We start from the raw sequence: 26,102 nt of genomic DNA, 5'->3' as shown, positions 1-26,102 counted from the left end.
CAGTAGGCGGCTCACTTATAGGGAGGTAACGTCCACGAGAAGCAGAGAGACGCAGGCAGTAGGCGGCTCACTTATAGGGAGGTAACGTCCACGAGAAGCAGAGAGACACAGGCAGTAGGCGGCTCACTTATAGGGAGGTAACGTCCACGAGAAGCAGAGAGACGCAGGCAGTAGGCGGCTCACTTATAGGGAGGTAACGCCCACGAGAAGCATAGAGACGCAGGCAGTAGGCGGCTCACTTATAGGGAGGTAACGTCCACGAGAAGCAGAGAGACGCAGGCAGTAGGCGGCTCACTTATAGGGAGGTAACGTCCATGAGAAGCATAGAGACGCAGGCAGTAGGCGGCTCACTTATAGGGGGTAACGTCCACGAGAAGCAGAGAGACGCAGGCAGTAGGCGGCTCACTTATAGGGAGGTAACGTCCACGAGAAGCATAGAGACGCAGGCAGTAGGCGGCTCACTTATAGGGAGGTAACGTCCATGAGAAGCAGAGAGACGCAGGCAGTAGGCGGCTCACTTATAGGGAGGTAACGTCCACGAGAAGCAGAGAGACGCAGGCAGTAGGCGGCTCACTTATAAGGAGGTAACGTCCACGAGAAGCAGAGAGACGCAGGCAGTAGGCGGCTCACTTATAGGGAGGTAACGTCCACGAAAAGCATAGAGACCCAGGCAGTAGGCGGCTCACTTATAGGGAGGTAACGTCCACGAGAAGCATAGAGACGCAGGCAGTAGGCGGCTCACTTATAGGGAGGTAACGTCCACGAGAAGCAGAGAGACGCAGGCAGTAGACGGCTCACTTATAGGGAGGTAACGTCCGCGAGAAGCATAGAGACGCAGGCAGTAGGCGGCTCACTTATAGGGAGGTAACGTCCATGAGAAGCAGAGAGACGCAGGCAGTAGGCGGCTCACTTATAGGGAGGTAACGTCCACGAGAAGCAGAGAGACGCAGGCAGTAGGCGGCTCACTTATAAGGAGGTAACGTCCACGAGAAGCAGAGAGACGCAGGCAGTAGGCGGCTCACTTATAGGGAGGTAACGTCCACGAAAAGCATAGAGACCCAGGCAGTAGGCAGCTCACTTATAGGGAGGTAACGTCCACGAGAAGCATAGAGATGCAGGCAGTAGGCGGCTCACTTATAGGGAGGTAACGTCCACGAGAAGAAGAGAGACGCAGGCAGTAGACGGCTCACTTATAGGGAGGTAACGTCCACAAAAAGCATAGAGACCCAGGCAGTAGGCGGCTCACCTATAGGGAGGTAACGTCCACGAGAAGCATAGAGACGCAGGCAGTAGGCGGCTCACTTATAGGGAGGTAACATCCACGAGAAGCAGAGAGACGCAGGCAGTAGGCGGCTCACTTATAGGGAGGTAACGTCCACGAAAAGCAGAGAGATGCAGGCAGTAGGCGGCTCACTTATAGGGAGGTAACGTCCACGAAAAGCATAGAGACCCAGGCAGTAGGCAGCTCACTTATAGGGAGGTAACGTCCACGAGAAGCAGAGAGACGCAGGCAGTAGGCGGCTCACTTATAGGGAGGTAACTCCCACGAGAAGCAGAGAGACCCAGGCAGTAGGCGGCTCACTTATAGGGAGGTAACGTCCACGAGAAGCAGAGAGACGCAGGCAGTAGGCGGCTCCCTTATAGGGAGGTAACGTCCCCGAGAAACAGAGAGACACAGGCAGTAGGCGGCTCACTTATAGGGAGGTAACTCCCACGAGAAGCAGAGAGACCCAGGCAGTAGGCGGCTCACTTATAGGCAGGTAACGTCCACGAGAAGCATAGAGACGCAGGCAGTAGGCGGCTCACTTATAGGGAGGTAACTCCCACGAGAAGCAGAGAGATCCAGGCAGTAGGCGGCTCACTTATAGGCAGGTAACGTCCACGAGAAGCATGGAGACGCAGGCAGTAGGCGGCAATCTTATAGGGAGGTAACGTCCACGAGAAGCAGGGAGACCCAGGCAGTAGGCGGCTCACTTATAGGGAGGTAACGTCCACGAGAAGCAGAGAGACGCAGGCAGTAGGCGGCTCACTTATAGGGAGGTAACGTCCACGAGAAGCAGAGAGACCCAAGCAGTAGGCTGCTCACTTATAGGGAGGTAACGTCCAAGAGAAGCAGAGAGACGCAGGCAGTAGGCGGCTCACTTATAGGGAGGTAACGTCCACGAGAAGCAGAGAGACGCAGGCAGTAGGCGGCTCACTTATAGGGAGGTAACGTCCACGAGATGCATAGAGACGCAGGCAGTAGGCGGCTCACTTATAGGGAGGTAACGTCCACGAGAAGCAGAGAGACGCAGGCAGTAGGCGGCTCACTTATAGGGAGGTAACACCCACGAGAAGCATAGAGACGCAGGCAGTAGGCGGCTCACTTATAGGGAGGTAACATCCACGAGAAGCAGAGAGACGCAGGCAGTAGGCGGCTCACTTATAAGGAGGTAACGTCCACGAGAAGCAGAGAGACACAGGCAGTAGGCGGCTCACTTATAGGGAGGTAACGTCCACGAGATGATGAGAGACGCAGGCAGTAGGCGGCTTACTTATAGGGAGGTAACGTCCACGAGAAGCAGAGAGACGCAGGCAGTAGGCGGCTCACTTATAGGGAGGTAACGTCCACGAGAAGCATAGAGACGCAGGCAGTAGGCGGCTCACTTATAGGGAGGTAACGTCCACGAGAAGCATAGAGACGCAGGCAGTAGGCGGCTCACTTATAGGGAGGTAACGTCCACGAGAAGCATAGAGACGCAGACAGTAGGCGGCTCACTTATAGGCAGGTAACGTCCACGAGAAGCAGAGAGACCAAGGCAGTAGGCGGCTCACTTATAGGGAGGTAACGTCCACGAGAAGCATAGAGACGCAGGCAGTAGGCGGCTCACTTATAGGGAGGTAACGTCCACGAGAAGCATAGAGACGCAGGCAGTAGGTGGCTCACTTATAGGGAGGTAACATCCACGAGAAGCAGAGAGACGCAGGCAGTAGGCGGCTCACTTATAGGGAGGTAACGTCCACGAGAAGCATAGAGACCCAGGCAGTAGGCGGCTCACTAATAGGGAGGTAACGTCCACGAAAAGCAGAGAGACCCAGGCAGTAGGCGGCTCACTTATAGGGAGGTAACGTCCACGAGAAGCAGAGAGACGCAGGCAGTAGACGGCTCACTTATAGGGAGGTAACGTCCACGAGAAGCAGAGAGACGCAGGCAGTAGGCGGCTCACTTATAGGGAGGTAACGTCCACGAGAAGCAGAGAGACGCAGGCAGTAGGCGGCTCACTTATAGGGAGGTAACGTCCACGAGAAGCAGAGAGACGCAGGCAGTAGGCGGCTCACTTATAGGGAGGTAACGTCCACGAGAAGCATAGAGACCCAGGCAGTAGGCGGCTCACTAATAGGGAGGTAACGTCCATGAAAAGCAGAGAGACCCAGGCAGTAGGCGGCTCACTTATAGGGAGGTAACGTCCACGAGAAGCAGAGAGACGCAGGCAGTAGGCGGCTCACTTATAGGGAGGTAACGTCCACGAGAAGCATAGAGACGCAGGCAGGAGGCGGCTCACTTATAGGGAGGTAACGTCCACGGGAAGCATAGAGACCCAGGCAGTAGGCGGCTCACTTATAGGGAGGTAACGTCCACGGGAAGCATAGAGACGCAGGCAGTAGGCGGCTCACTTATAGGGAGGTAACGTCCACGAGAAGCAGAGAGACGCAGGCAGTAGGCGGCTCACTTATAGGGAGGTAACGTCCACGAGAAGCATAGAGACCCAGGCAGTAGGCGGCTCATTTATAGGGAGGTAACGTCCACGGGAAGCAGAGAGACCCAGGCAGTAGGCGGCTCACTTATAGGGAGGTAACGTACACGAGAAGCAGAGAGACACAGGCAGTAGGCGGCTCACTTATAGGGAGGTAACGTCCGCGAGAAGCAGAGAGACGCAGGCAGTAGGCGGCTCACTTATAGGGAGGTAACGTCCACGAGAAGCAGAGAGACGCAGGCAGTAGGCGGCTCACTTATAGGGAGGTAACGTCCACGAGAAGCAGAGAGACGCAGGCAGTAGGCGGCTCACTTATAGGCAGGTAACGTACACGAGAAGCAGAGAGACTCAGGCAGTAGGCGGCTCACTTATAGGGAGGTAACGTCCACGAGAAGCAGAGAGACACAGGCAGTAGGCGGCTCACTTATAGGGAGGTAACGTCCACAAGAAGCAGAGAGACGCAGGCAGTAGGCGGCTCACTTATAGGGAGGTAACGTCCACGAGAAGCAGAGAGACGCAGGCAGTAGGCGGCTCACTTATAGGGAGGTAACATCCACGAGAAGCAGAGAGACGCAGGCAGTAGGCGGCTCACTTATAGGGAGGTAACGTCCACGAGAAGCATAGAGACGCAGGCAGTAGGCGGCTCACTTATAGGGAGGTAACGTCCACGAGAAGCAGAGAGACGCAGGCAGTAGGCGGCTCACTTATAGGGAGGTAACATCCACGAGAAGCAGAGAGACGCAGGCAGTAGGCGGCTCACTTATAGGGAGGTAACGTCCACGAGAAGCAGAGAGACGCAGGCAGTAGGCGGCTCACTTATAGGCAGGTAACGTACACGAGAAGCAGAGAGACTCAGGCAGTAGGCGGCTCACTTATAGGGAGGTAACGTCCACGAGAAGCAGAGAGACGCAGGCAGTAGGCGGCTCACTTATAGGGAGGTAACGTCCACGAGAAGCAGAGAGACGCAGGTAGTAGGCGGCTCACTTATAGGGAGGTAACGTCCACGAGAAGCAGAGAGACGCAGGCAGTAGGTACTTGCAGGTACAGTAGATCCTGGGAAGAGACCATGGGACAGATGCACTGAGCTTCAAAAGTGATAAAACGGAGAGTGATAAAGCACCAACCAATCAGCTCCTCCCTGAAGTGTCAAGTAGGAGCTGATTGGCAGGCGGTTTATCACTCTCCATTTTATCACTTTTGAAGCTTAATGCATCTGTCCCTATGGCTGTGCCAAGGGCTATAGAGGGCAGAACAGGGCACTGCCACCTAATCTGTCCTAATTTTGAATGGATACTGTTGGGGTATCTGCACCCTATAACTTCTCATCATGAGCAGCAAAGGATACCATGAAGTCTACTCCACCTTTATTACAAAAATGTCAGCCAGAGGTGCAGATGTGCTTCTGATTGTATACATGGTGCTGTACTCACTACTGAACCCCATGGATCTATACAGGGGTGTGGATTGTCTTGTTGACCCGACTTAGGTCGACAGTCATGAGGTCAACAGGCAGCAAGGTTGTCAGGGTTCTATGTCGACATGAAACAAGGTCGACATGGGTTTAGGTCGACAAATGCGTTTTTAACTGTTGTTGACCCGAATGTCGACATGGACACAGTTGGAAGTGAACCGCAACCCCTCGCATCAATTCGGGCACATTATTTTATTCTCCCAACTTGCCCTGGTGGATGGTAGGGCATGAAATACCGCCTGTCGGCTCAAAAGAAAGTGAAAAAACCCATGTCGCCCTCGCGGCCTGTCAATCTAACGCATGTCAGTCTAACGCATTTGTCAACCTAAATCATGTGGGCCTTGTGCATGTCGACCTAGACACTTGTCGACCTTCATCCATGTCTACCTAGAACCCTGTCGACCTTGTTTCCTGTCGACCCAACGGTGTCGACCTATTGACTGTTGACCTAATTTGGGTCGACAATATGACCATATCCCCTATCCTGAAAGAGTACACTGACTGTATACACTGGCTGTGCACTAACTGTACACTTTTTTTGATTGAAAAAGCAGGTCTTTATTGTACATAAAGAATGCAAAAAACAGACGATAACAAATATCACACATATACCGTGTCGCAGCACAGCCAAAACACAGTACACATGCAGACAGTATAGTACATATTATAAAATACAGTACAAGATAAACTCACACTATAGACTATACTATGCACTATGCATTCTAACGGTAACATTTACACAACAGTATACAAGACTATGGGTGTGGAGGGTGGGGGGTGGGGGAGGAGGAATCACATGCCCGAAGCTTTATTGACCAGACAGACATATATAAGGGGAGGGCAATAAATAGAAATACATCAACAAAACAACAGACATTGTGAAGTGAGGGGGAAGGGGCCACGGTCCCAAAGTCTTATAAAACAGTCCAAACAAGGGGAAAGGACCAGAAGAAAAGGGGTTTAGTCCTCTTCTTCCTCAGGGCTATCCCGAATGGAATAGTCTCTGAGCAGGCTGTGAACCAGCCTGCGGCAGTCCTGAACGGACATTCTCTCCCTCCTCAATATGAGTCGATTTCTGGCAAACCACAAAGCGTCCTTAACACAGTTTATAAGGCGCCAGGCTTCCTGGGTCGCCCCATACGTGTGGGTGCCCGGGAATAGTCCATACAATACCGAAAGGTATGAAAGACAGTTCCTGGGCACGGAGGCCTTGAATTCAGTCTCTAGGGCATCCAACAACAACTGTGCGTAGGTGCAGTCCCAGAAGATGTGCATGGAGGTTTCTTCATGCACAAAGCACCAGGGACAATGTCTATACCTACACAAGTTTCGGGAGTGCATGAATGACCGGTGAGGTAAGCCCCCCTGAATGGCCATCCATGACAAGTCTTTGTGTCTATTTGTGAGCCTTTTGGAGGCCACATACTCCCAGACAAACTTGGCAGTTGCTGAAGGGAGCCCTGAAATCGGTTCCATGACGTCTTTGGCTCTGATGAGCTTGTGGACAGTTTTAGGTTTCCACAAGTCGGGTTTCAATCCCTCCAGTTGGTGCTCCCTCACAAACTTGGACACATCCAGGTAGAACCATGGAGTAGTCCAGTTGTAAGGGATGGAGCTGTCCCACTTGTCCCATTTAAGGGTCCTCCACATTGGTAGGAGGAAGAAGCGGGACATGGAGTTCCCCGCAGAGCCGGCACAATTGTCTATCAAAGTTCTGCGGATACAGTTACATGCAAAGAAGGCTCTCAGCATAGTTGGAATGTCTGGAATGCCTTTGCCACCTTTGAGGGGATCTTTGTACATAACAATCCGCTTGACTCTGTCCATTTTGGAGCCCCAGATGAAGTGGAACACAGCCCGTGTGATGGCCTTGCAGATCGCCGCCAGAGGTGGCCAGGCCTGGGCGGTGTACTGAAGAACAGGAAGAATCTCATTCCGCAGCACAAGTGTTTTCCCTTCGATGGTAAGGTCTCTGAGACTCCGCAATCCCAGTTTCTGACGCATTGTCGCAAGTCTTTCATCCCAGCACTTCAGGGCCGCTCCATCTCCTCCGAACCAGACACCAAGGATCTTGATGAGGTCTGGCTTTACCGTGAAGGGAAATGGGGCGGAGGATGACAGGTGCCACTTTCCGAAGAGCATAGCCTCTGACTTCCCAAGGTTAACCTTTGCTCCTGAAGCACGGCCGAAGTCCTCGCAGGTCTGGACGAGAGCTGTCACTGATCTCTGGTCTGCGCAGAACACAGTGACGTCATCCATGTACAGCGAACACTTGGCCTCTGGGTGGTCTGGACCCGGTGCGGTGATCCCTCTGATCTCTTGATTTTGCCTGATGGATACAGCGAAGAGCTCTATAACACAAACAAAAAGAAGAGGTGAAAGAGGGCAGCCTTGTCTGACCCCAGACATGACAGAGAAGGGGTCAGTCTTCCAGCCGTTCACCAACACCGAGCTGTAAATGTCAAGGTACATCAGGTTAACATACGAACAGAATAGCTCACCAAGACCAAATTTACGCAGTACCTTGCCCATCAGCTCATGGGAGACACGGTCAAAGGCCTTTTCCTGATCAAGACTGATCAGGGCTGTGCACACATTACGGTCTTTCACGTAATGGACCGTGTCTGTGAGGAGGGCAAGGCTGTCTGCGATTCTGCGGCCGGGAATGGCGCAGGTTTGGTCTGGGTGAACGATCTGCCCAATGACAGCCTTCAGCCGGTTGGCCAGTACCTTGGCGAGGATTTTGTAGTCCACGTTCAGAAGAGAGATGGGACGCCAATTTTTCAGGTCACATCTCTCCCCCTTACGCTTATACAAGATCGTGATCATTCCTTCCCTCAGCGAAGAAGGCATTTTGCCCTCCACCACCATCTCCTCGTACAGCTCGAGCAGGTCCGGGCCAATGAGATCCCACAGCGCAACATAAAGCTCTGCTGGGAGACCATCACTGCCCGGAGTCCTGCCCTGCCTAAAGGATTTAGCGGCAGAGAGCACCTCCTCCAACGCCAAGGGAGCATCCATGGCTGATTTACCTGCAGGATCAATAGTGTTAGTGATACCTGACAGGAACTTATCCGCCTCATCTGTGTCTGTAGTCTTAGGGGAGTAGAGGTCGCTGTAGTAGTCGCGAACGACCTTCATCACGCCCTCCTTCCCCTGTCTGGGGATGCCATTCTCATCACGCAGCTCTGTCAGGGGCGTATGGCCAGAGTGGAGTTTCCTGAAAAAGAAGGAAGAACACGTCTCACCCTTCTCCAGATTCTCCACCTTGGAACGGAAGACGATGCGTCTGGACTCTTCCTCAAAGTGCCTTTTCAGGCTCTTTTTGGTCTCGTCCAGGTCGTCCTTCACGTCCCAGCCGCACCGCTGGAGGTCCACCAGGGACTGGAGCTCACGCTGCAGTTTTCTGAGGTTCCTCTTACGGTCGCATGCCTGGATACGTCCTTTAGCCTGAAAGAAACTGCGGATGTTAGATTTGGCATATTCCCACCAATCAGACATACAGTCAAAATAACATTTGTCATTCTTCCATGTGATGTAGGCATCCTTAAGCTCAGCCAGTACTTCCTCCCTTTCCAGTAAGGCACAGTTCAACTTCCAGGAGCCTGGGCCAGATGGAAAACCATGGCCCAGAACCCCTTGGAAGAGAATGGCCCTGTGGTCAGAGAAGAAGCAGGGAACCATAGAATGCCTAACCTGCTGCACTGCCCGGGATGTGAACACAAAGTCAATGCGGGAACGCACGGAGCCATCGGGGCGGCTCCACGTGAAATTCACGGAGCCAGCCCCCATGGAGCCCACAGCGTCCCGCAGTGATGCTTCGGCCACCATTTCCCTGAGCAGGTTGGACGTGATGTCCAGCTTCGCAGAGTTGCAGGTGCTTCGACCATCCCCTTCAATCGGGCAGTTGAAGTCCCCGGCCATCACTACAGCCCTGGTGGTGGCGAGCTGGGTCCGCAGAGTCTGGAATAATTCCAAACGCTCATTCTTAAAAGGTGAAGCATACACGCTGATAAGCCTGATGGGCTCACCTGCCCAGGAGCCGTCTACGACGATTAATCTGCCGCAGACAAGCTCCTGAACAGAATCCAACGTGAAGAGGCTACCCCTGATAAGAATGGCTACCCCTGCAGACTTACACTCACCTCCACCGGACCAGTAGGACGGACCATGGGACCACTGCCGAGCCAGATGCCTATAGGACCTGGAGAAAGGGAGAGAGCATTCCTGCAACATATACACATCACATTTCTGAGTGTCAAGAAAGGTAAAAATAGATTGACGTCTGTTCTTATCCTTAACGCTCCTTACATTAATGGTAAAAAGATTAAAAGCTACCATTTGTTAAGAGGAAAAGGCAGGGTCATTGTACGTTTACATTACCACTCCCATCGGGAGGCGTTTCATCAGGATCTGCAGCCGGATCTCCTTGTTGGGGTGTCTGGATGCAGTCAAGTATTTCGTCGATCTCACACAGGCTGTTGAGCTCAGGTACTCCGCTCTCCTCCAAGACCTCTACATAGGCCTCCATCTCCTCCTCGAGGGTGAGGGAGCCCTGGCCTGGCTCGATCGATTCCACTGCTGCTTTTTTAGAAGATTCTGGGTCGGCCACTTACCATACACTGACTGTATACACTGGCTGTGCACTGACTGTACACTTACCATACACTGACTGTATACACTGGCTGTACACTTACCATACACTGACTGTATACACTGGCTGTGCACTGACTGTACACTTACCATACACTGACTGTATACACTGGCTGTACACTTACCATACACTGACTGTATACACTGGCTGTGCATACCTCCCAACTTTTGACCTGAGGAAATAGGGACACTCGCGCGGCAAAGCCGCGCGAGCGTCTGAAAAGGGGGCGGGGCGTATGCAAATGAGGGCGCGGCTTATGCTAATTAGCCGCAACCTCATTTTCATACGAGAATAGACGCTGTGCGCATGCGCACAGCGTCTATTCTCCTAGATTGGGGGGTCTCCCAACTGCCACCCCCCCGCAGCGGGACAATGCCTGCCGCGGGTGGGACAGCGGGACAGGACCCGAAAATCGGGACTGTCCCTCTAAAATCGTGACAGTTGGGAGGTATGGCTGTGCACTGACTGTACACTTACCATACACTGATGCCCCTTTCAGACCGCACTTTAACCCCTTCCTGACAGAGCCAGTTTTTGCGTTCCTGACAGAGCCATTTTTTTCAAATCTGACATGTTTCACTTAAGTGGGGATAACTTTTTTTTGCTTTTACTTATCCCAGTGATTTTGAGATTGTTTTCTCGTGACACATTGTACTTCAAGTTAGTGGTAAATTTGGGTCGATACAGTCTGTGTTTTTTTGTGAAAAATACCAAAATGTCGTGAAAAAATGGAAAATTTTGCAATTTGCAAAATGTCACATTTTCTGCTTGAGAGACAAATAAACATACCACTCAAAATAGTTAATAACTAACAAAGACCATATGTCTACTTTATGTTGCCATCATTATTTCAACCTCCTTTTCATTTTTTTGGACACTAGGAGGCTTCAAATATGAATAGCAAATTCTCAAATTTTCAAGAAAATTTCAAACACTGATTTTTTTAGGGACCAGTTCAGTTCTGATGTGACTTTGAGGGACTTGTATGTGAGACACCCCCATAAATGATGCCATTTCAAAAACTGCACCCCTCACAGTATTCAAAACAGCATTTTGGAAGTTTGTTAACCCTTTATGTGTTTCACAGGAATTAAAACAAAGTGTAGGTGAAATTTCAAAATTTCTTTTTTTTTGCAGAGTTTCAATTTTAATACATTTTTCTAACGAACACAGTAGATTTTACTAGAGAAATGTGACTAAAAATTGATTCCCCCAATTCTTTTGTTTTCATAAATATCCTATATGTGGCCCTAGTGTGCACGTTGACCAAACCACAGGCTTCATAATAGAAGGAGCACCTACTTGATTTTGGAGCCTCCTTTTTATGAGATTATTTTTTTAGGCACCATGTAGGTTTCTAGGCACCATAAGATGCTAAAAGTTAGGAACCTCCCCCACAAGTCACCCCATTTTGCAAACTACACCCCTCAGGGAATTCATCTAGGGGTATAGTGTACATTTCAAACCCCCAGGGGTTTCACCAATTTTGATACAACTGGGCTGTGAAAATGAAAAAATTTAATTTTTCATTTTCACAGCTCAGTTGTATCAAAATTGGTTAAACCCCTGGGGGTTTGAAATGTACACTATACCCCCTGATGAATTCCCTGAAGGGTGTAGTTTGCAAAATGGGGTCACTTGTGGGGGGGTTCCACTGTATAGGTGCTTCAGGGGTCATTCAACCAGAATCTGTGCTGCAAAATCCAAAAATCACTCCTTCCCTTCTGAGTCCTGCCATGCACCCAAATGGTATTTTTTGGTCACATGTGAGGCATTGCCGTACTCGGGAGAAATTGGGGCACAGATTTTGGGGTGCTTTGTCTCCTTCATTCCTTGTGAAAATGAAAAATTTTGAGCCAGATCTGCATTTTTGTGTAAAAAATGTAATTTTTCATTTGCACAGCCCAGTTGTATCAAAATTGGTGAAACCCCTGGGGGTTTGAAATGTACACTATACCCCTAGATAAATTCCCTGAGGGGTGTAGTTTGCAAAATGGGGTGACTTGTGGGGGGGTTCCACTGTATTGGTGCTTCGGGGGTCTTGCTAATGCGACATAGCACCCACCATGCATTCCACCAGAATCTGTGCTGCAAAATCCAAATATCGCTCCTTCCCTGCTGAGTCCTGCCATGCACCCAAATGGTATTTTTTGGTCACATGTGAGGCATTGCCGTACTCGGGAGAAATTGGGGCACAGATTTTGGGGTGCTTTGTCTCCTTCATTCCTTGTAAAAATGAAAAATTTTGAGCCAGAACTGCATTTTTGTGTAAAAAAATGTAATTTTTCATTTTCACAGCCCAGTTGTACCACAATTGGTGAAACCCCTGGGGGTTTTAAATGTACGCTATACCCCTAGATGAATTCCCTGAGGGGTGTAGTTTGCAAAATGGGGTCCCTTGTGGGGGGGTTCCACTGTATAGGTGCTTCAGGGGTCATTAAACCAGAATCTGTGCTGCAAAATCCAAAAATCACTCCTTCCCTTCTGAGTCCTGCCATGCACCCAAATGGTATTTTTTGGTCACATGTGAGGCATTGCCGTACTCGGGAGAAATTGGGGCACAGATTTTGGGGTGCTTTGTCTCCATCATTCCTTGTCAAAATGAAAAATTTTGAGCCAGATCTGCATTTTTGTGTAAAAAAATGTAATTTTTTACACAAAAAAATGGCGCTGCGGCTGGTGGGGGGTTGGGAGGGGTGCTGGCGCTGCGGCAGCCGGGAGGGTGGGAGGGAGGGGGGGCTGCCGGGTGGGATGGGGGGGCTGGCGATCGGTGGTGATCGGTGCTGTACTTAACAGCACCGATCACCACCGATCACTGTGTTACCGAGCGGCTTAGCCGCCGGTAACACAGAAAACGCTGCAATTGGCTGTTCACATTTGAACAGCCAATCGCAGCGATCGCCGCGAGGGGGGATGTCTGCTGTCAGGGACAGCAGACATCTCCAAACTGTCACCGCGTCTATAGACGCGGTGACAGTTTAAAACCATGACGTATATATACGTCTTCGGTCGGGAAGTACCTCCCGACCATGACGTATATATACGTCATATGTCGGGAATATCTTTCTATATATATATATATATATATATATATATATATGTGTGTGTGTGTGTGTATGTATGTATATATATATATATATATATATATATATATATATACACACACATATATATATATATATATATATGTGTGTATATATATATACACATATATATACACACACACACACACATATATATGGAGGAGGGAGGAGGGCAGCGCTGCTGCGCTGCCTGCTGCCGGGGGAGCCGGGGAAGCTGCTGCTGCTGCTGCGGTGAGTGCCCGGCGGGTGCGAGGGGGGGGCTGCACATCGGTGGTGATCGGTGCTGTACTTGACAGCACCGATCACCACCGATCCCTGTGTTACCGAGCGGCTTAGCCGCCGGTAACACAGGAAACGCTGTGAATGGCTGTTCAGATTTGAACAGCCAATCACAGCGATCGCCGACCGGGGGGGGCACCCCTGCCCCCCCTGGGCGGCGAGGGGGGATGTCTGCTGTCAGGGACAGCAGACATCACCTAACTGTCACTGCGTCTATAGACGCAGTGACAGTTAGAAGGCATGACGTACATTTATGCCATGTGTCGGGAAGTACTTCCCGACCATGACGTAAATGTACGTCAATTGTCGGGAAGGGGTTAAAAACGGTATATTGCCGTTTTTTTACCGTTTTAAAACGGTAATGTGTGCGGTCTGAAAGGTGCAGGACCACTTAACCGGTTAGAAAAAAACGTTTTTTCTAACCGGTTAAAATGCAGGGTCCTACCCGTTTCAGAACCGGTATTTTAGGCTCAAAATCGGTTCTGAAACGGTATTTAGGACCCAGCCAATGAGCTGGGTCCTAAATTCAGCACAGTGAATACTAAATGAGCGCTCATTAAGTATTCACAGCACTGGAGCCCCCCCGCGCGCGCGTCGACACCCCCCGCGCGCGTGTCGACGCCCCCGCGTGTCGGCACCCCCCCCCCCCGTGTCGACTTACCCCGTGCTGGTATCTCCGTTGTGGTTCCCGGCACTGCAGCTCAGTATGCTCGGAAAGCACTTATGAAAAAAGTGTCTTTCAGAAAATGGCTGCCCCCATACGAAAGACAGTTTTTTTAAACAGGGTTTCCCATGGGGCAGCCATTTTCTGGAAGACACTTTTTTCATAAGTGCTTTCCGAGCATACTGAGCTGCAGTGCCGGGAACCACAACGGAGGTACCGGCACGGGGTAAGTCGACACGGGGGGGGTCGACACGCGTGGGGGGCGTCGACATGCGCGGGGGGCGTCGACATGCGCGGGGGCGTCGACACGTGCGAGGGGGGGGAGGAGGGGGGAGCTGCACGGAGGGGAGGGCTGAAGGCTGCACTGGCTTTGACCCTGTATTTGGAAAGTTTCCAAAAACGGGTCTGCCAGTGTCAAAAAATCGGCACTTAAACGGTAATATACCGTTTAAGTGCTGCGGTGTGAAAGGGGTTTTATCTGGCAGACCCGTTTTTGGAAACGTTTCCAAATACAGGGTCAAAGCCAGAGATGCGGTCTGAAAGCAGCATTACTGTATACACTGGCTGTGCACTGACTGTACACTTACCATACACTGACTGTATACACTGGCTGTGCACTGACTGTACACTTACCATACACTGGCTGTGCACTGACTGTACACTTACCATACACTGACTGTATACACTGGCTGTGCACTGACTGTACACTTACCATACACTGACTGTATACACTGGCTGTGCACTGACTCTACACTTACCATACACTGACTGTATACACTGGCTGTGCACTGACTGTACACTTACCATACACTGACTGTATACACTGACTGGACCCACCGTTCCCTATTTTCCCCTCTTCGGCCTTATGGTTGAGAGGGGTTAGGGGAAAAACGAGGCCCGTCTCCTTCGGGAGATAAGCCCATTCGATCGCACGGCCCCCTATGCACGTGTTTAGGCACAGCACTGGTGGTAGGGAGCTCACCTCGGGCTCCTGAGTTTCTTCAAACTTACCATACACTGCTGACTGTATACACTGGCTGTGCACTGACTGTACACTTACCATACACTGACTGTATACACTGGCTGTACACTTACCATACACTGCTGACTGTATACACTGGCTGTGCACTGACTGTGTGATACCCTGGTACTGCAAGGGTTAATACCACTTAGTTTTATCATGCATAGCTAGGGCTATTTCCTGTGCACTGATTGGGAGAAGTTTGGGGATCAGGCAGTGATCACATGCAAGCCCCCTGCAGAGGGGAAGACAGGAAGTGTAGTTAGATTAAGAGAGGGCTGCCTAAGCCAGAGCGTACTTAAGAAGCTTACATTTTTTGGGTGGTCAGTAAAGAGTTAATGACTGCTAGTTGGCTAAAGTTAGTTTCAGTTTTGTGGTTAGCCTATGGGAGAGCTTAGGGGCGTGAGCTTAGGAGAGGGGTATATAGGCAGGTCCTTACAGGAAATACTTCCTCTTGCAAAAGTCTTTCAGCCTGAGAGAATCGCGTCCAGTATACCAGCTACCTTCCTACTACCAGCTAAGTCTCCTGTCTGCATTCCTTTCTTGTAGCAGCTGCCTTATTCTTCCATGTCCCGTCCCCACCGCTCCGCTCCCCCTCTCCGCTGCCTCCTGGACGGGTACCCCCCCCTCCAGTTCCTTAGTTCAGGTGCCCAGCCCTCTGCACCTTCCTCGCGCCCTTCTTCCCCCCTCGACATTCCTCAGGGTTCCCCCCCTGGGCCTCCCCCTTCCTCAGCTTTTTCCACCCCTGCACCCCCCACCTTCCCCGACCAAGCCACACACCTTGCCTGCTCCACAGGTCCCGATCCGGGCGCCCCCACGTCCGTCTCAGCGCTGGACACGCAGGGGGCTGGGATACCATCTCTGCCAGCCCCCCACAGCGCGCCATCCGGCAGCGTTCCCCCGCTCGCCCCCAGCTCCGTCCCCCTTCCCTCTGCGCCCGGCATTTCTCTGCCGCCGGGCGCGGAATCCATCTGCGTCCCACCGCCTGCGTCGCAGTGCGGTGACACGGCGGCCGGCGCTCCCCGGGCACAGCACGTGCCCGATCCCGGCTTCTCCGGGACGGGCGGCGGGACCCGCACAGCCCAAGTTCCCTGCCTCCCTGCCCGCGTACCCCCCCCTGCACACCAAGCCTGGGGAGCCAGGGACCTCGCCGGTGCCGAGCACGCGCCCTGGGTCCGCCCCCCCATCAGCCATCGGGGAGCCACAGCCGACGGGGCCCCCGGTGGGCGCCTCAAGTCACACTGGGGCCATGGCCGGCCCTGCCCCCAGCCTGCGGTCACATGATCAGGAGCCGGCGTCCACGGCTCCTGCCCCTGGTGCAGCCTCACTACCCCACCCACCTTCATTCATGGTTGGGGGGACTGGCCGCTATGAGCCAGGATTCACCCCCCCTGGGCCGGCCCCGCGGCAACCCACCACATCCGTGCCCACGCCTCAGCAACCCTCAGTGAGGGATGAGGTCTTGGGCACCCCCCCAGTCCCCCCCCAAGCTGGCCTAGCCCCTCCCCTGCCACCCGTGGGGGTGGGGGCCAGGGCACATGGAGCAGGACACACTATCGGCGCCCCTATTTGGGACCAGGGAACACCGGGTGGCGGGTTTCCCTTCCCCAATGCACTGGCCGCCCCCGCCACAACCCGGGCCCCCGCAGGGCATGGTGGCCTGCAGCCTCACGCCTCGGCGGGCTGGGGCAGCAGTGCTGTGACATGTGCTGCCCCCGTCACCGGCATGGTGCAGTTTGTGTCGGCCCAGTCGGCAGTGTCGGCCACTTTCGCCATGCCGCTGCGGCAGTCCCATGCATCAACCCAGTCCTACGGCCAGGGCGATTGGTACCACCCCGGTACCACCGCCCTGCAGTCTCACCCCTACCAGCAGCAGTCCCTTCCGGTGTCCATGACCCCCACGCTTGCCCCACCGTTGGGGCCCCGTTTTCCCCCATCTGGCGGGCCACAGATCACTTGGTCGTCCAATGCCTCGCATGGGGCCCCCCAGTCACAGTCCCTGTAAGGACTCCCGGGCTCATGGGTGCATGTCGGGACCTAGCGCTCGTATCCGCCTTGAGAAAGGCAGTGTTTACAGCATTTGCACAGTCCCGGGAGAACTTCAGTTCGCGGATCACACAGTAAGGCCACAAAAGCAAGGTACAAAACGCACCTTTATTTCATATTAACAGTACATGAAAACCATAACCACACCACTAACACTACACAATACAGGTAGCCTACAATATACACAGCACACACTAACTATATCAGAACCACACAAAGGTGAACACCTTCCCTTCCACAGACAATAGTCACCTTGGGCAGTCTCTGAGCTGAGGCTGGTGGGGCCTTGGTGAGGGGGGAATGCAGAACCCCCAGCGGAGGTACGGGCTCCACTGAGCCAGGGCCGATGCCCGCTGCCGGTCCTGCAGGTGATGAATCCCAGCCGCTTGGCCTGTGGGTGCCGTCGGGGTGCTGGCACGCTGGATGCAACCGCTGGCTGTGGTATGGGGTCCACTGCACCAGGGCCGACTGCCCACTGCTGATGTTCTGGTGGGGTCTGGAGGGAACTCAGCTTCCTACCCTGGGATCCTGCCTCGCCGGGTCAGGGATCCTGGATGGATGCAGAAAGTTGAACCCAGAGCTGTTGTTTCAGCCCATTTTATCCTTGAGTTCTGCGACCGGATTGGTTGTTGCTTGAAGCCTGAGATGTAAATGCCCCTGAGTCCTGTGTAGGGATTGGCTGCTGCTGTAGCCCTGCCAACTTGCTGTTCTCTGGGACTCTCTGGCCCCCTGCTGGTCTGGTGCCGGCCAGTCTATAACAAGTCCCTGGGGAGAACAAAAGGCCAGGAACCATTGCTGATAAGGGGGCGGCCCAGGTGTGAAGTCAAAACAGACCCTGTTGTTGGTTGTGAAGTCTCAGCCTATTCAGCTTGCTGATGCTTTCTGTGAGGGGGATGAGATAGGGGGGGGGGGTGTCGGCTGTCCGCATTTAGACAACAAGATATTACACACATGCAATAAACCATACATTACTGTGATAGAGACATATCAGGCTCAGGAGTATATGCCCTGATGGGCGCAATACTTATAAACACGCGGTACTATTTCCCATCGCAGGCAGACATCTGGTATGTAATAAAGTCCTGTCCTAGTACTATAGAACACACAGTCCTGTGGAAGGCTCTATTAGTGTGAGAGGCACGGCTCCCATGAGATGGCAGGCAGGGAATTGTTTTGGGAAAATGTTGTTAATTCAGGTAAGAGAGTGTCTGGGTCTCTGGGCTATATTTAGGAATCTTGGGGTGCCTACCCCCTCATGATCCAGGTGGGGGTGCCCAGAGGGGGGATCATGACATACCTCCCCCTTCCTCAATCCGGTCCGAGGGGCTGGCTCCCAGATCGGAGCCAGTCAGGATGACCGGGCCCAGTGATCTCCTGGAGGCGTGATTCCGCTCCTCCTGCTCTGGATGAGGGGGGTCCGAGGTCAGCAGTTCACCATGTGTAACCCGCATTCCAGTACCCCAGTTACAGGGTTTGCCCCTGTCATGTGGAAATCTTTCCTTCTCTCCTGCCTGTTTGGTTGGCCCTCCTCCCTCCGCCTCTGGCGCAACTGGGAGGGGCCCGATCGGTGTACACAGGCTACAATCCGGAAACCTGGCTGCGGATTCTGCTCTTAACAACAGCGCCGACGTTGGCTGCAGGGGAGCAGTGGGTAACAACGATGCTTCTCCCAAAACATCAGAAGCCTTCACCGTCACCCCACTTGGGCCTGAAACCTCCCCCAGCCCCTGAAGCTGCTGGGCCTCCCCTGGGCAACCTTCCATCCATGTCTGTTCATCCACCTTGCAGGGCCTCAGCACACTCTGCCCCCACCTGCCCTCCGCAGTAGGCGGTGGCCTAGGGAATTCTCCTTCACACCATGGCTGCAGAAGAGCAGGGGGTATCCGCAATCCTTCCCCAGCTCTTCCCTACACAGCCCCCACAAACACCTCCCCCAGTTCTAGATGGTCCTCTGGACCCTTACGTGATGCTTGAAGGGCCATGCTGGTGGGATCCTTCTCCCCCACCTCCCAGGGCCTGAGCACACCCAGCCCCCACCTGCCCTCAGCAGCAGGCAGCGGTCCTGAGGATTCTCCTTCACACAATGGCTGCAGAGAAGCAGGGGGTATCCGCAAGTCTCCCCCTGATTTTCCCACAATCCCCCCCCTTGGGTCGAACACCTCCCCCAGCCCTTTGAACAATAACTGCTGGGCCTCCCCTGGGCAAACTTCCCTCTTCCCCAGGGTGCAATGCTTCCCCAGCCTGGCTATGAGAGGGACTGGGGCCGTGGCATTGTACGGCAGCACTGCTGGCATCTCCCTTACAGCCCCAGGTGCAAACTCACATTCTCTTGCTCGTGCCATGCTGGGTGGTGAGGTGTCTTCCTCTGAGGCCCAGGGGGGTGATGAGCTATGCCTCTGACCATCCCCTCCATGTTTGCTTGCTTGGCTGCCTGTTTGCTGCAGCGGCTCCCCGGGCACATAATTACAGTCAGTCACTCTTGCAGGGGACTCACAGAAGCGCTGCACCCCAGCCTCTACTCCCTGCTCTGGCACCCCGGTCACATACCTGCCTTTTGACTCCAGATCCTCCTGGCTCTGATGGCTAAGTGGGATCAGTCCTGGACAATCCTCCTGGGGTGGTAGAGTGGCAGAGCGCACCCCAGACACACTTCCTTCCATCTCCCCCTTCTGAATATGCTGGGGCTCCTGGGGCAAGATGCCCTCATTCGCTGGGCCGCTGGTGGTCATGTAGGGGAGAAGTACTGCCCCCTCTGCTGGGGCACAATCATTGTAGACCCCCTGGCCGCTAGTTTCAAAGTCTCCATCTCCCACATCTGCAAAAGGGAAGATGTACTGCCATTCTTCCTGGGGTGCCATTTTTGGGTGCACCCCCATCCTTTGGCTAGCTGCTTGGAGCAGTGGCTGACCACTGCTTTGTACCTCCTGTGGCGAGGACTCAGCCATCACAGTCCCAGCCTCCGAGATCTGCTCTGCTCTGGGGCTATTCTCTGGGGCAGCCCCTGCACTGTATACTGGCACTGCTCCATCTATGACAGGCTCCGTGTGCACCAGTCCATCATCACCATGTGGGGCCACAGTGCCCAGCTCCGCCACACTACTTGGCACAATGCAGGGGGAATAAATATCCCCTCCCCGATATCCATCTGCCACAATCACAGTCCATGATGTTAGGGCTCCTTTAGAGTCTGGGGTCCCTGGTGCGATATCACAGGGACACTCCACAGCTAGTTCCTCATTTCCCAACTCACTGAATGGGAACAGTTCTGTGATTTCTCCCTGTGTCAGTGGGGGATCTAGTTCTGTGGCTCTCTGAGGATGCATAAGCTGCAGCAGCCGACGTTCCTCTGCCTCCACCCTCTGACACTGGTCCAGCCACTCTGGGGAATTCAGCTGCCCCTGTGCCAGGGCGACCCTCTCTGCATTATCATAACAGTGCAGGAGACACTGCAACTGCTCCTGGACACTTCTCAGTTCTCCTGGACACAGGACATAGTTCCTATACACGCTGAATGCATGTAGCGGGTCCTCTTGTTGCTCGTACACCCATCGGATAAGAGTGCAGTGTGAGCGGCCTTCAGGGGGTGTGCTGCATCGTAGCCTCCATTCGTCAGTTAGGTCCTCCAGACTCATTCTCGCTAATGGAGCTCCAGATTTTGCAGGCCACAGTTCCTCTGCCTCCCCCCCTGAGATCTCGGTAGTGGACCCCTCGGTCATCCACCCTGGTGGCACCATCAACTCCTCCTCCCTTTGAGTTCTCTTCGCGGGCTCTTCCCAGGAACCACTTTACCCGGTGCTGGCACGCTGGCCTCAGCGATCCGGCTTCTATGCATTAGCTGATGCGTGGCGTTACTTACTTCTGTGACAAAAGCCTTCCACGCCACCGTATGCAGCAGGTTTCCTGCAGCAGCCTCAGATACATACTGCTTAAATTCATCGGTCAGGTAAGCTGCTTTCTCCTCTGTAGTAGCTCCTGTCCATACATTAATCCACCGATATGCTGCTTCCCAATCCTCCCAGAGGGGCTGCATTAGCGTGGATGGGCTTCTCCAGTCCCATTCCTCAGCCAGACGACTCCATGACGATTCCTCATCTATGAGCCTCACTGCTCTGGGTGACTGTGGGCACCTCTTGCCTCTCTTTGGACGTCTCTGTCCTTTTCCTGGAGCCATTCTCCACACGGGCTGCACTCGTAGAGCTTGGTCAGCGTCACTTGCTGGACCCCCTTACGTCAGCTTCCGTTTCTGGGCCACGGCACACTCCGCCGTTCCCTCGCTTGCAGGGATTGTCCCCTGGACAAGCCGGCACTTAAGCGGAATTCTTCCCTCGCTTAATGCCCTCACAAATTATCCTTTTTCTCCTCCCCGGCATCCCTGCTAGGGTTACAAGAGCTCACCTCTGTGTGGTTCTATACTACTGGTTATGGGCTATTGCGCCAACAGAACCTGGCCGTATAACGATACGGGCCCCTGGTTCTGCCTGGTCTACAGGACTGTGTGATCCCCACTGCTTGCCACCAATTGTAAGGACTCCCGGGCTCATGGGTGCATGTCGGGACCTAGCGCTCGTATCCGCCTTGAGAAAGGCAGTGTTTACAGCATTTGCACAGTCCCGGGAGAACTTCAGTTCGCGGATCACACAGTAAGGCCACAAAAGCAAGGTACAAAACGCACCTTTATTTCATATTAACAGTACATGAAAACCATAACCACACCACTAACACTACACAATACAGGTAGCCTACAATATACACAGCACACACTAACTATATCAGAACCACACAAAGGTGAACACCTTCCCTTCCACAGACAATAGTCACCTTGGGCAGTCTCTGAGCTGAGGCTGGTGGGGCCTTGGTGAGGGGGGAATGCAGAACCCCCAGCGGAGGTACGGGCTCCACTGAGCCAGGGCCGATGCCCGCTGCCGGTCCTGCAGGTGATGAATCCCAGCCGCTTGGCCTGTGGGTGCCGTCGGGGTGCTGGCACGCTGGATGCAACCGCTGGCTGTGGTATGGGGTCCACTGCACCAGGGCCGACTGCCCACTGCTGATGTTCTGGTGGGGTCTGGAGGGAACTCAGCTTCCTCCCCTGGGATCCTGCCTCGCCGGGTCAGGGATCCTGGATGGATGCAGAAAGTTGAACCCAGAGCTGTTGTTTCAGCCCATTTTATCCTTGAGTTCTGCGACCGGATTGGTTGTTGCTTGAAGCCTGAGATGTAAATGCCCCTGAGTCCTGTGTAGGGATTGGCTGCTGCTGTAGCCCTGCCAACTTGCTGTTCTCTGGGACTCTCTGGCCCCCTGCTGGTCTGGTGCCGGCCAGTCTATAACAAGTCCCTGGGGAGAACAAAAGGCCAGGAACCATTGCTGATAAGGGGGCGGCCCAGGTGTGAAGTCAAAACAGACCCTGTTGTTGGTTGTGAAGTCTCAGCCTATTCAGCTTGCTGATGCTTCCTGTGAGGGGGATGAGATAGGGGGGGGGGGTGTCGGCTGTCCGCATTTAGACAACAAGATATTACACACATGCAATAAACCATACATTACTGTGATAGAGACATATCAGGCTCAGGAGTATATGCCCTGATGGGCGCAATACTTATAAACACGCGGTACTATTTCCCATCGCAGGCAGACATCTGGTATGTAATAAAGTCCTGTCCTAGTACTATAGAACACACAGTCCTGTGGAAGGCTCTATTAGTGTGAGAGGCACGGCTCCCATGAGATGGCAGGCAGGGAATTGTATTGGGAAAATGTTGTTAATTCAGGTAAGAGAGTGTCTGGGTCTCTGGGCTATATTTAGGAATCTTGGGGTGCCTACCCCCTCATGATCCAGGTGGGGGTGCCCAGAGGGGGGATCATGACAGTCCCCTTCAGGCTTCCCTTTCAACGGCCCCGTTTGTCCTGGTCAGCAGAAGTTATGGCAGCAGCCTTCCTGGCCTGGGCAGCCAGCCTCCCACCTCCAGGGGTCTCGGGGCGGGTCTCCTTGGGTACCTTCATATAACGTGCCAGCCGGCGCCAATTTGGTGTCGTTGGCCCCGTCCCTGCCCCAGGCAGAGCTGGGTCAGCCACAGCGTCCCCAGGGGTCTGCGGGACCCCCTTCCAGTTTTCTAACACCTTATTTTGTGTCTCCACAAGTTTTTAACAGGTTGTCGTCGGTGGCCAGTGACTCGCCAAGGCCCATTTCTATGGACACGACCTCAGGTGCCCTGACAGCGTTCCCAAGGGTCGGTCAGGGGGTGCAGCCCGCTACGTTGCCGGGACCCCCGCAGGTGCCGGGGCCAGCTGGGAATTCAGCCGGGCTGGTTGAACCATCATCGCTCATTACGACTCCGGGTGCTCCTGCCGTGGTTCCCGTTCCGTGCGCATCGGGGGCCGCTGCTGCGGCCGTAGCGGGGACGTCCACTTTGCCTGCAACTTCGGGGCCTTCTTCAGGAACAGGTGAGCCAATTAACACGCACTCCTCCACTTCAGGTCTTTCCTCTACTGACAGCTCCGCCAGCAGCGACGAGTCTGGCGCGTCGGTACGCCCGCGTAAGCTTAGGAAGCTGGTTGCGTGCGCAGTGGCTAGGAAGGTGGGGAAGCTTAACAAGCCCAAGAAGGCGTCTGCGCCAAAGGAACCTCCATTGCATGCGGAGATGGTGCATTGCTCCAATACCGCTGTGACCAGGGGGCTGCGCAAGAAGGTCAGGGACAAGATCAAGGCGGGTAAATTTGTAGATGTCTTCTCGATCACCGAGGATTTGAAGTCAGGGTTTGATGAGGCAAAGAAGCCTGGTGGAATTAGCGAACATGCGTATCGCAGCTTCCACCATTGGCTAAAGGGTTTCATGGTTTTCTCATCCTGTTACCTGGACGAGAAACCCGAGGAACACCCCAATGTCTTCAAGTACATCTTCATGGTAAATGAGATGTTTTTGAAGTACAGGGGGTACGTATGGCGGGATTATGACGATAAGTTTCGTCGTAATCAGGAGGGTAATGCCACCTTGCCCCTAGGTTTTAAGGACGTGGAGATTTGGCTGGAAGTCACCAGACAGATCCCCACGGCAGAGTCACAGGTTAAGAAGCCCTTTCCAGAGGAGGAGGGGGTCACGCCCCCTTCCACTAGAGGAAAGTGCTTTGCATACAATGATTCCAACTGCACAAGGGGTTCTAGTTGTCGGTTCCGACATGCCTGCCAAGTGTGCGATGCAGATCACCCCGCCAAGGATTGTGAGTCTGGGGCTGACCCAGATTTGTACGCCGAGACCTTTGCCAGTGCTACGTAGGGCCCCCTCCCTTATTAGGGCCTCTGTTATGGCGCTTTCGCCAGGATATAATCCTGGTTTGTCTGTGCTGATCCCCCTTTAGTGTCACCGCTTCAGGCTTTGTGGCTGCGGCATAAGGTATTGCTGAAATTGCTTGTTGGGTGCGCAGCGGCCAGCGGGCTTCCTGACTCTTCCATTCAAGCAATGGGGGCGATGGAAGTCCGCTGCATGTAGGAATTATATAAGATTACATAAGGTTTAGTTGTAGTGCGCCTGTTGCGCTGACCCAAAAACGCTGTTTACCTGCTGGTTGTGGAACAGCTAGTGTTCCGGAATCAGGGGTGTGAAGGACTTTCTTGCATTTTTACCTCCGTGGGTCCTTATTAATTTCAATTCGGCCCACCTCCCCCTTCCGGGACACACGAGAGGTTTTTTATTAAGTTTTCGACTTCACTTGGGTCCATTGTACTAACTTACCTTGTCATACTAATCAATGCAATGTATATTTCTAACGGTTAGGAACCTTTTCTTTCAGATCCCCCCTTTATTGGTTTGAGGTTATTGTTGAGGGATAAGTTACGGGTTAGTTTAGGGAGGCGGACACTTAGGTAGTTCTTCGTGGGTGGCATGCGGCGGCTCTTGGAGCCTATCTAGCGGCTCTTAGAGCCTGGCGGTGGCGGTAGGGCGTCACGGTCCAGCGGTCACTTGTGGCATGAGAGGGCGCTGGGAGGCACTACCCCCGGAAAGACGGCGGGGTGTCCTGCCTTTGCGGGGGGGTGCTGTGGGAACTTCGTCAGCGGAGTGTCCACACCAGCCAGAGAAGGGGTGGTGAGACTTCCCAGCGTTAGGTTGTGCCTTAGTCGGATGGGGCCGTCTCAGTCGTCCCCATGTTAATATCAGTCAGTTGGGGCGTTTAAGTCGCCGCCATTTTTGATGTGACTAGAGCTGGGCGCCGTGACGCCTTATTGCCAGCCCTTTACGAAGAAGGGTCATACCACATTAATAAATATACTATGACCTTTAAATCTAATTGTTACGGTGTCCGTGTCTTTATTGTGTCAGTGTGAGTTATTATTAGTTAAGCTAGCTTAAAGTGTATGTTAAGGTTCAAGCCAAATAAATGTATAGACGGCTTATGCAGGGTACACACCACGACGACCCGCTCACGATGCACATCGTGAGCGGGTCGTCAGTGTCTCATCCGACCCGCTGACGGTGACGCGGGGGGGCACGACCCGCTCACGATGTGCACCGTGAGCGGGTCCGATCCGATGGCGACCCGCACCCGGCTGTATGGTCGTTCTTCAGATCCTACCAGCTGCAGGTAGGATCTGAATAACGACCGACCGACCCGCGGGGCCGCGCATCGGATCGGACCAGAACAGGGAAAAAAAGGGCCCAATCTACCTACAATCTACATCCAATTGGTCGGAATTGGATCTAGATTGAGGGGATCGGGCCCTAGTCGTCCTGGTGTGTACCAGGCATTAGAAAGTAGCAGATTCAGCACAAGTTTGGAGTGAAGGGGAGAAGGTGCATGGATGGTTGCTGGGGCCATGGGATGGCTAGCTGTCATTTCCATGGTCCCCAGCTTTGGAACCAGCAGTCATGAGTTGCACCCCTTCTATGGAGAGAGCAGCAGCACCTGTGGGTGCTTTCCTGCAGGGTAACATGAGGAGAATGCAGCCCCTCACAGCACATGTGGGGAGTGCTGCCAGTCCCAGCAAGGCACCTGACAGAGAGAGAGAGATCGCAGTGTGAGAGCAGCAGTACACAGAGTCCAGTGAGAGGGTGATGCCCACCTGTAGAGGTGCCCTAGAAGAGTGCCAGGTGTGAGTCTCAGGAGAGGACGTATCTGGGTGAGTGGTCGAAGCCACGCGGCATGCTGAGTAGCCTCCCCATTGAC

General features: G+C 53.5%; 1 protein-coding gene across 1 annotated transcript in view; it reads right to left on the bottom strand.

Moving 5' to 3' along the window:
* LOC146057648 (uncharacterized) overlaps window positions 1-18,403 on the bottom strand; it is an 84,594-nt gene extending 66,191 nt beyond the window's left edge. Inside the window, exons 1-5 of the mRNA XM_083169130.1 lie at window positions 18,250-18,403; window positions 9,589-9,786; window positions 9,351-9,409; window positions 8,265-9,282; window positions 7,150-7,556 (exon numbers count right to left, since the gene is read on the bottom strand). Coding sequence (XP_083025256.1) covers window positions 7,150-7,556; window positions 8,265-9,282; window positions 9,351-9,409; window positions 9,589-9,786; window positions 18,250-18,403 — 1,836 coding nt within the window. The remainder of the gene's footprint in view (window positions 1-7,149; window positions 7,557-8,264; window positions 9,283-9,350; window positions 9,410-9,588; window positions 9,787-18,249) is intronic.
* Between the last annotated feature and the right edge of the window lie 7,699 nt (window positions 18,404-26,102).

This window comes from Crinia signifera, chromosome 2, assembly GCF_055691185.1.
Source record: "Crinia signifera chromosome 2, ASM5569118v1, whole genome shotgun sequence".
In the NCBI taxonomy this organism is placed as follows: domain Eukaryota; kingdom Metazoa; phylum Chordata; class Amphibia; order Anura; family Myobatrachidae; genus Crinia; species Crinia signifera.
Note: the sequence above shows the minus strand (reverse complement) of the source record. Positions and strands in the feature narration are given on the sequence as shown.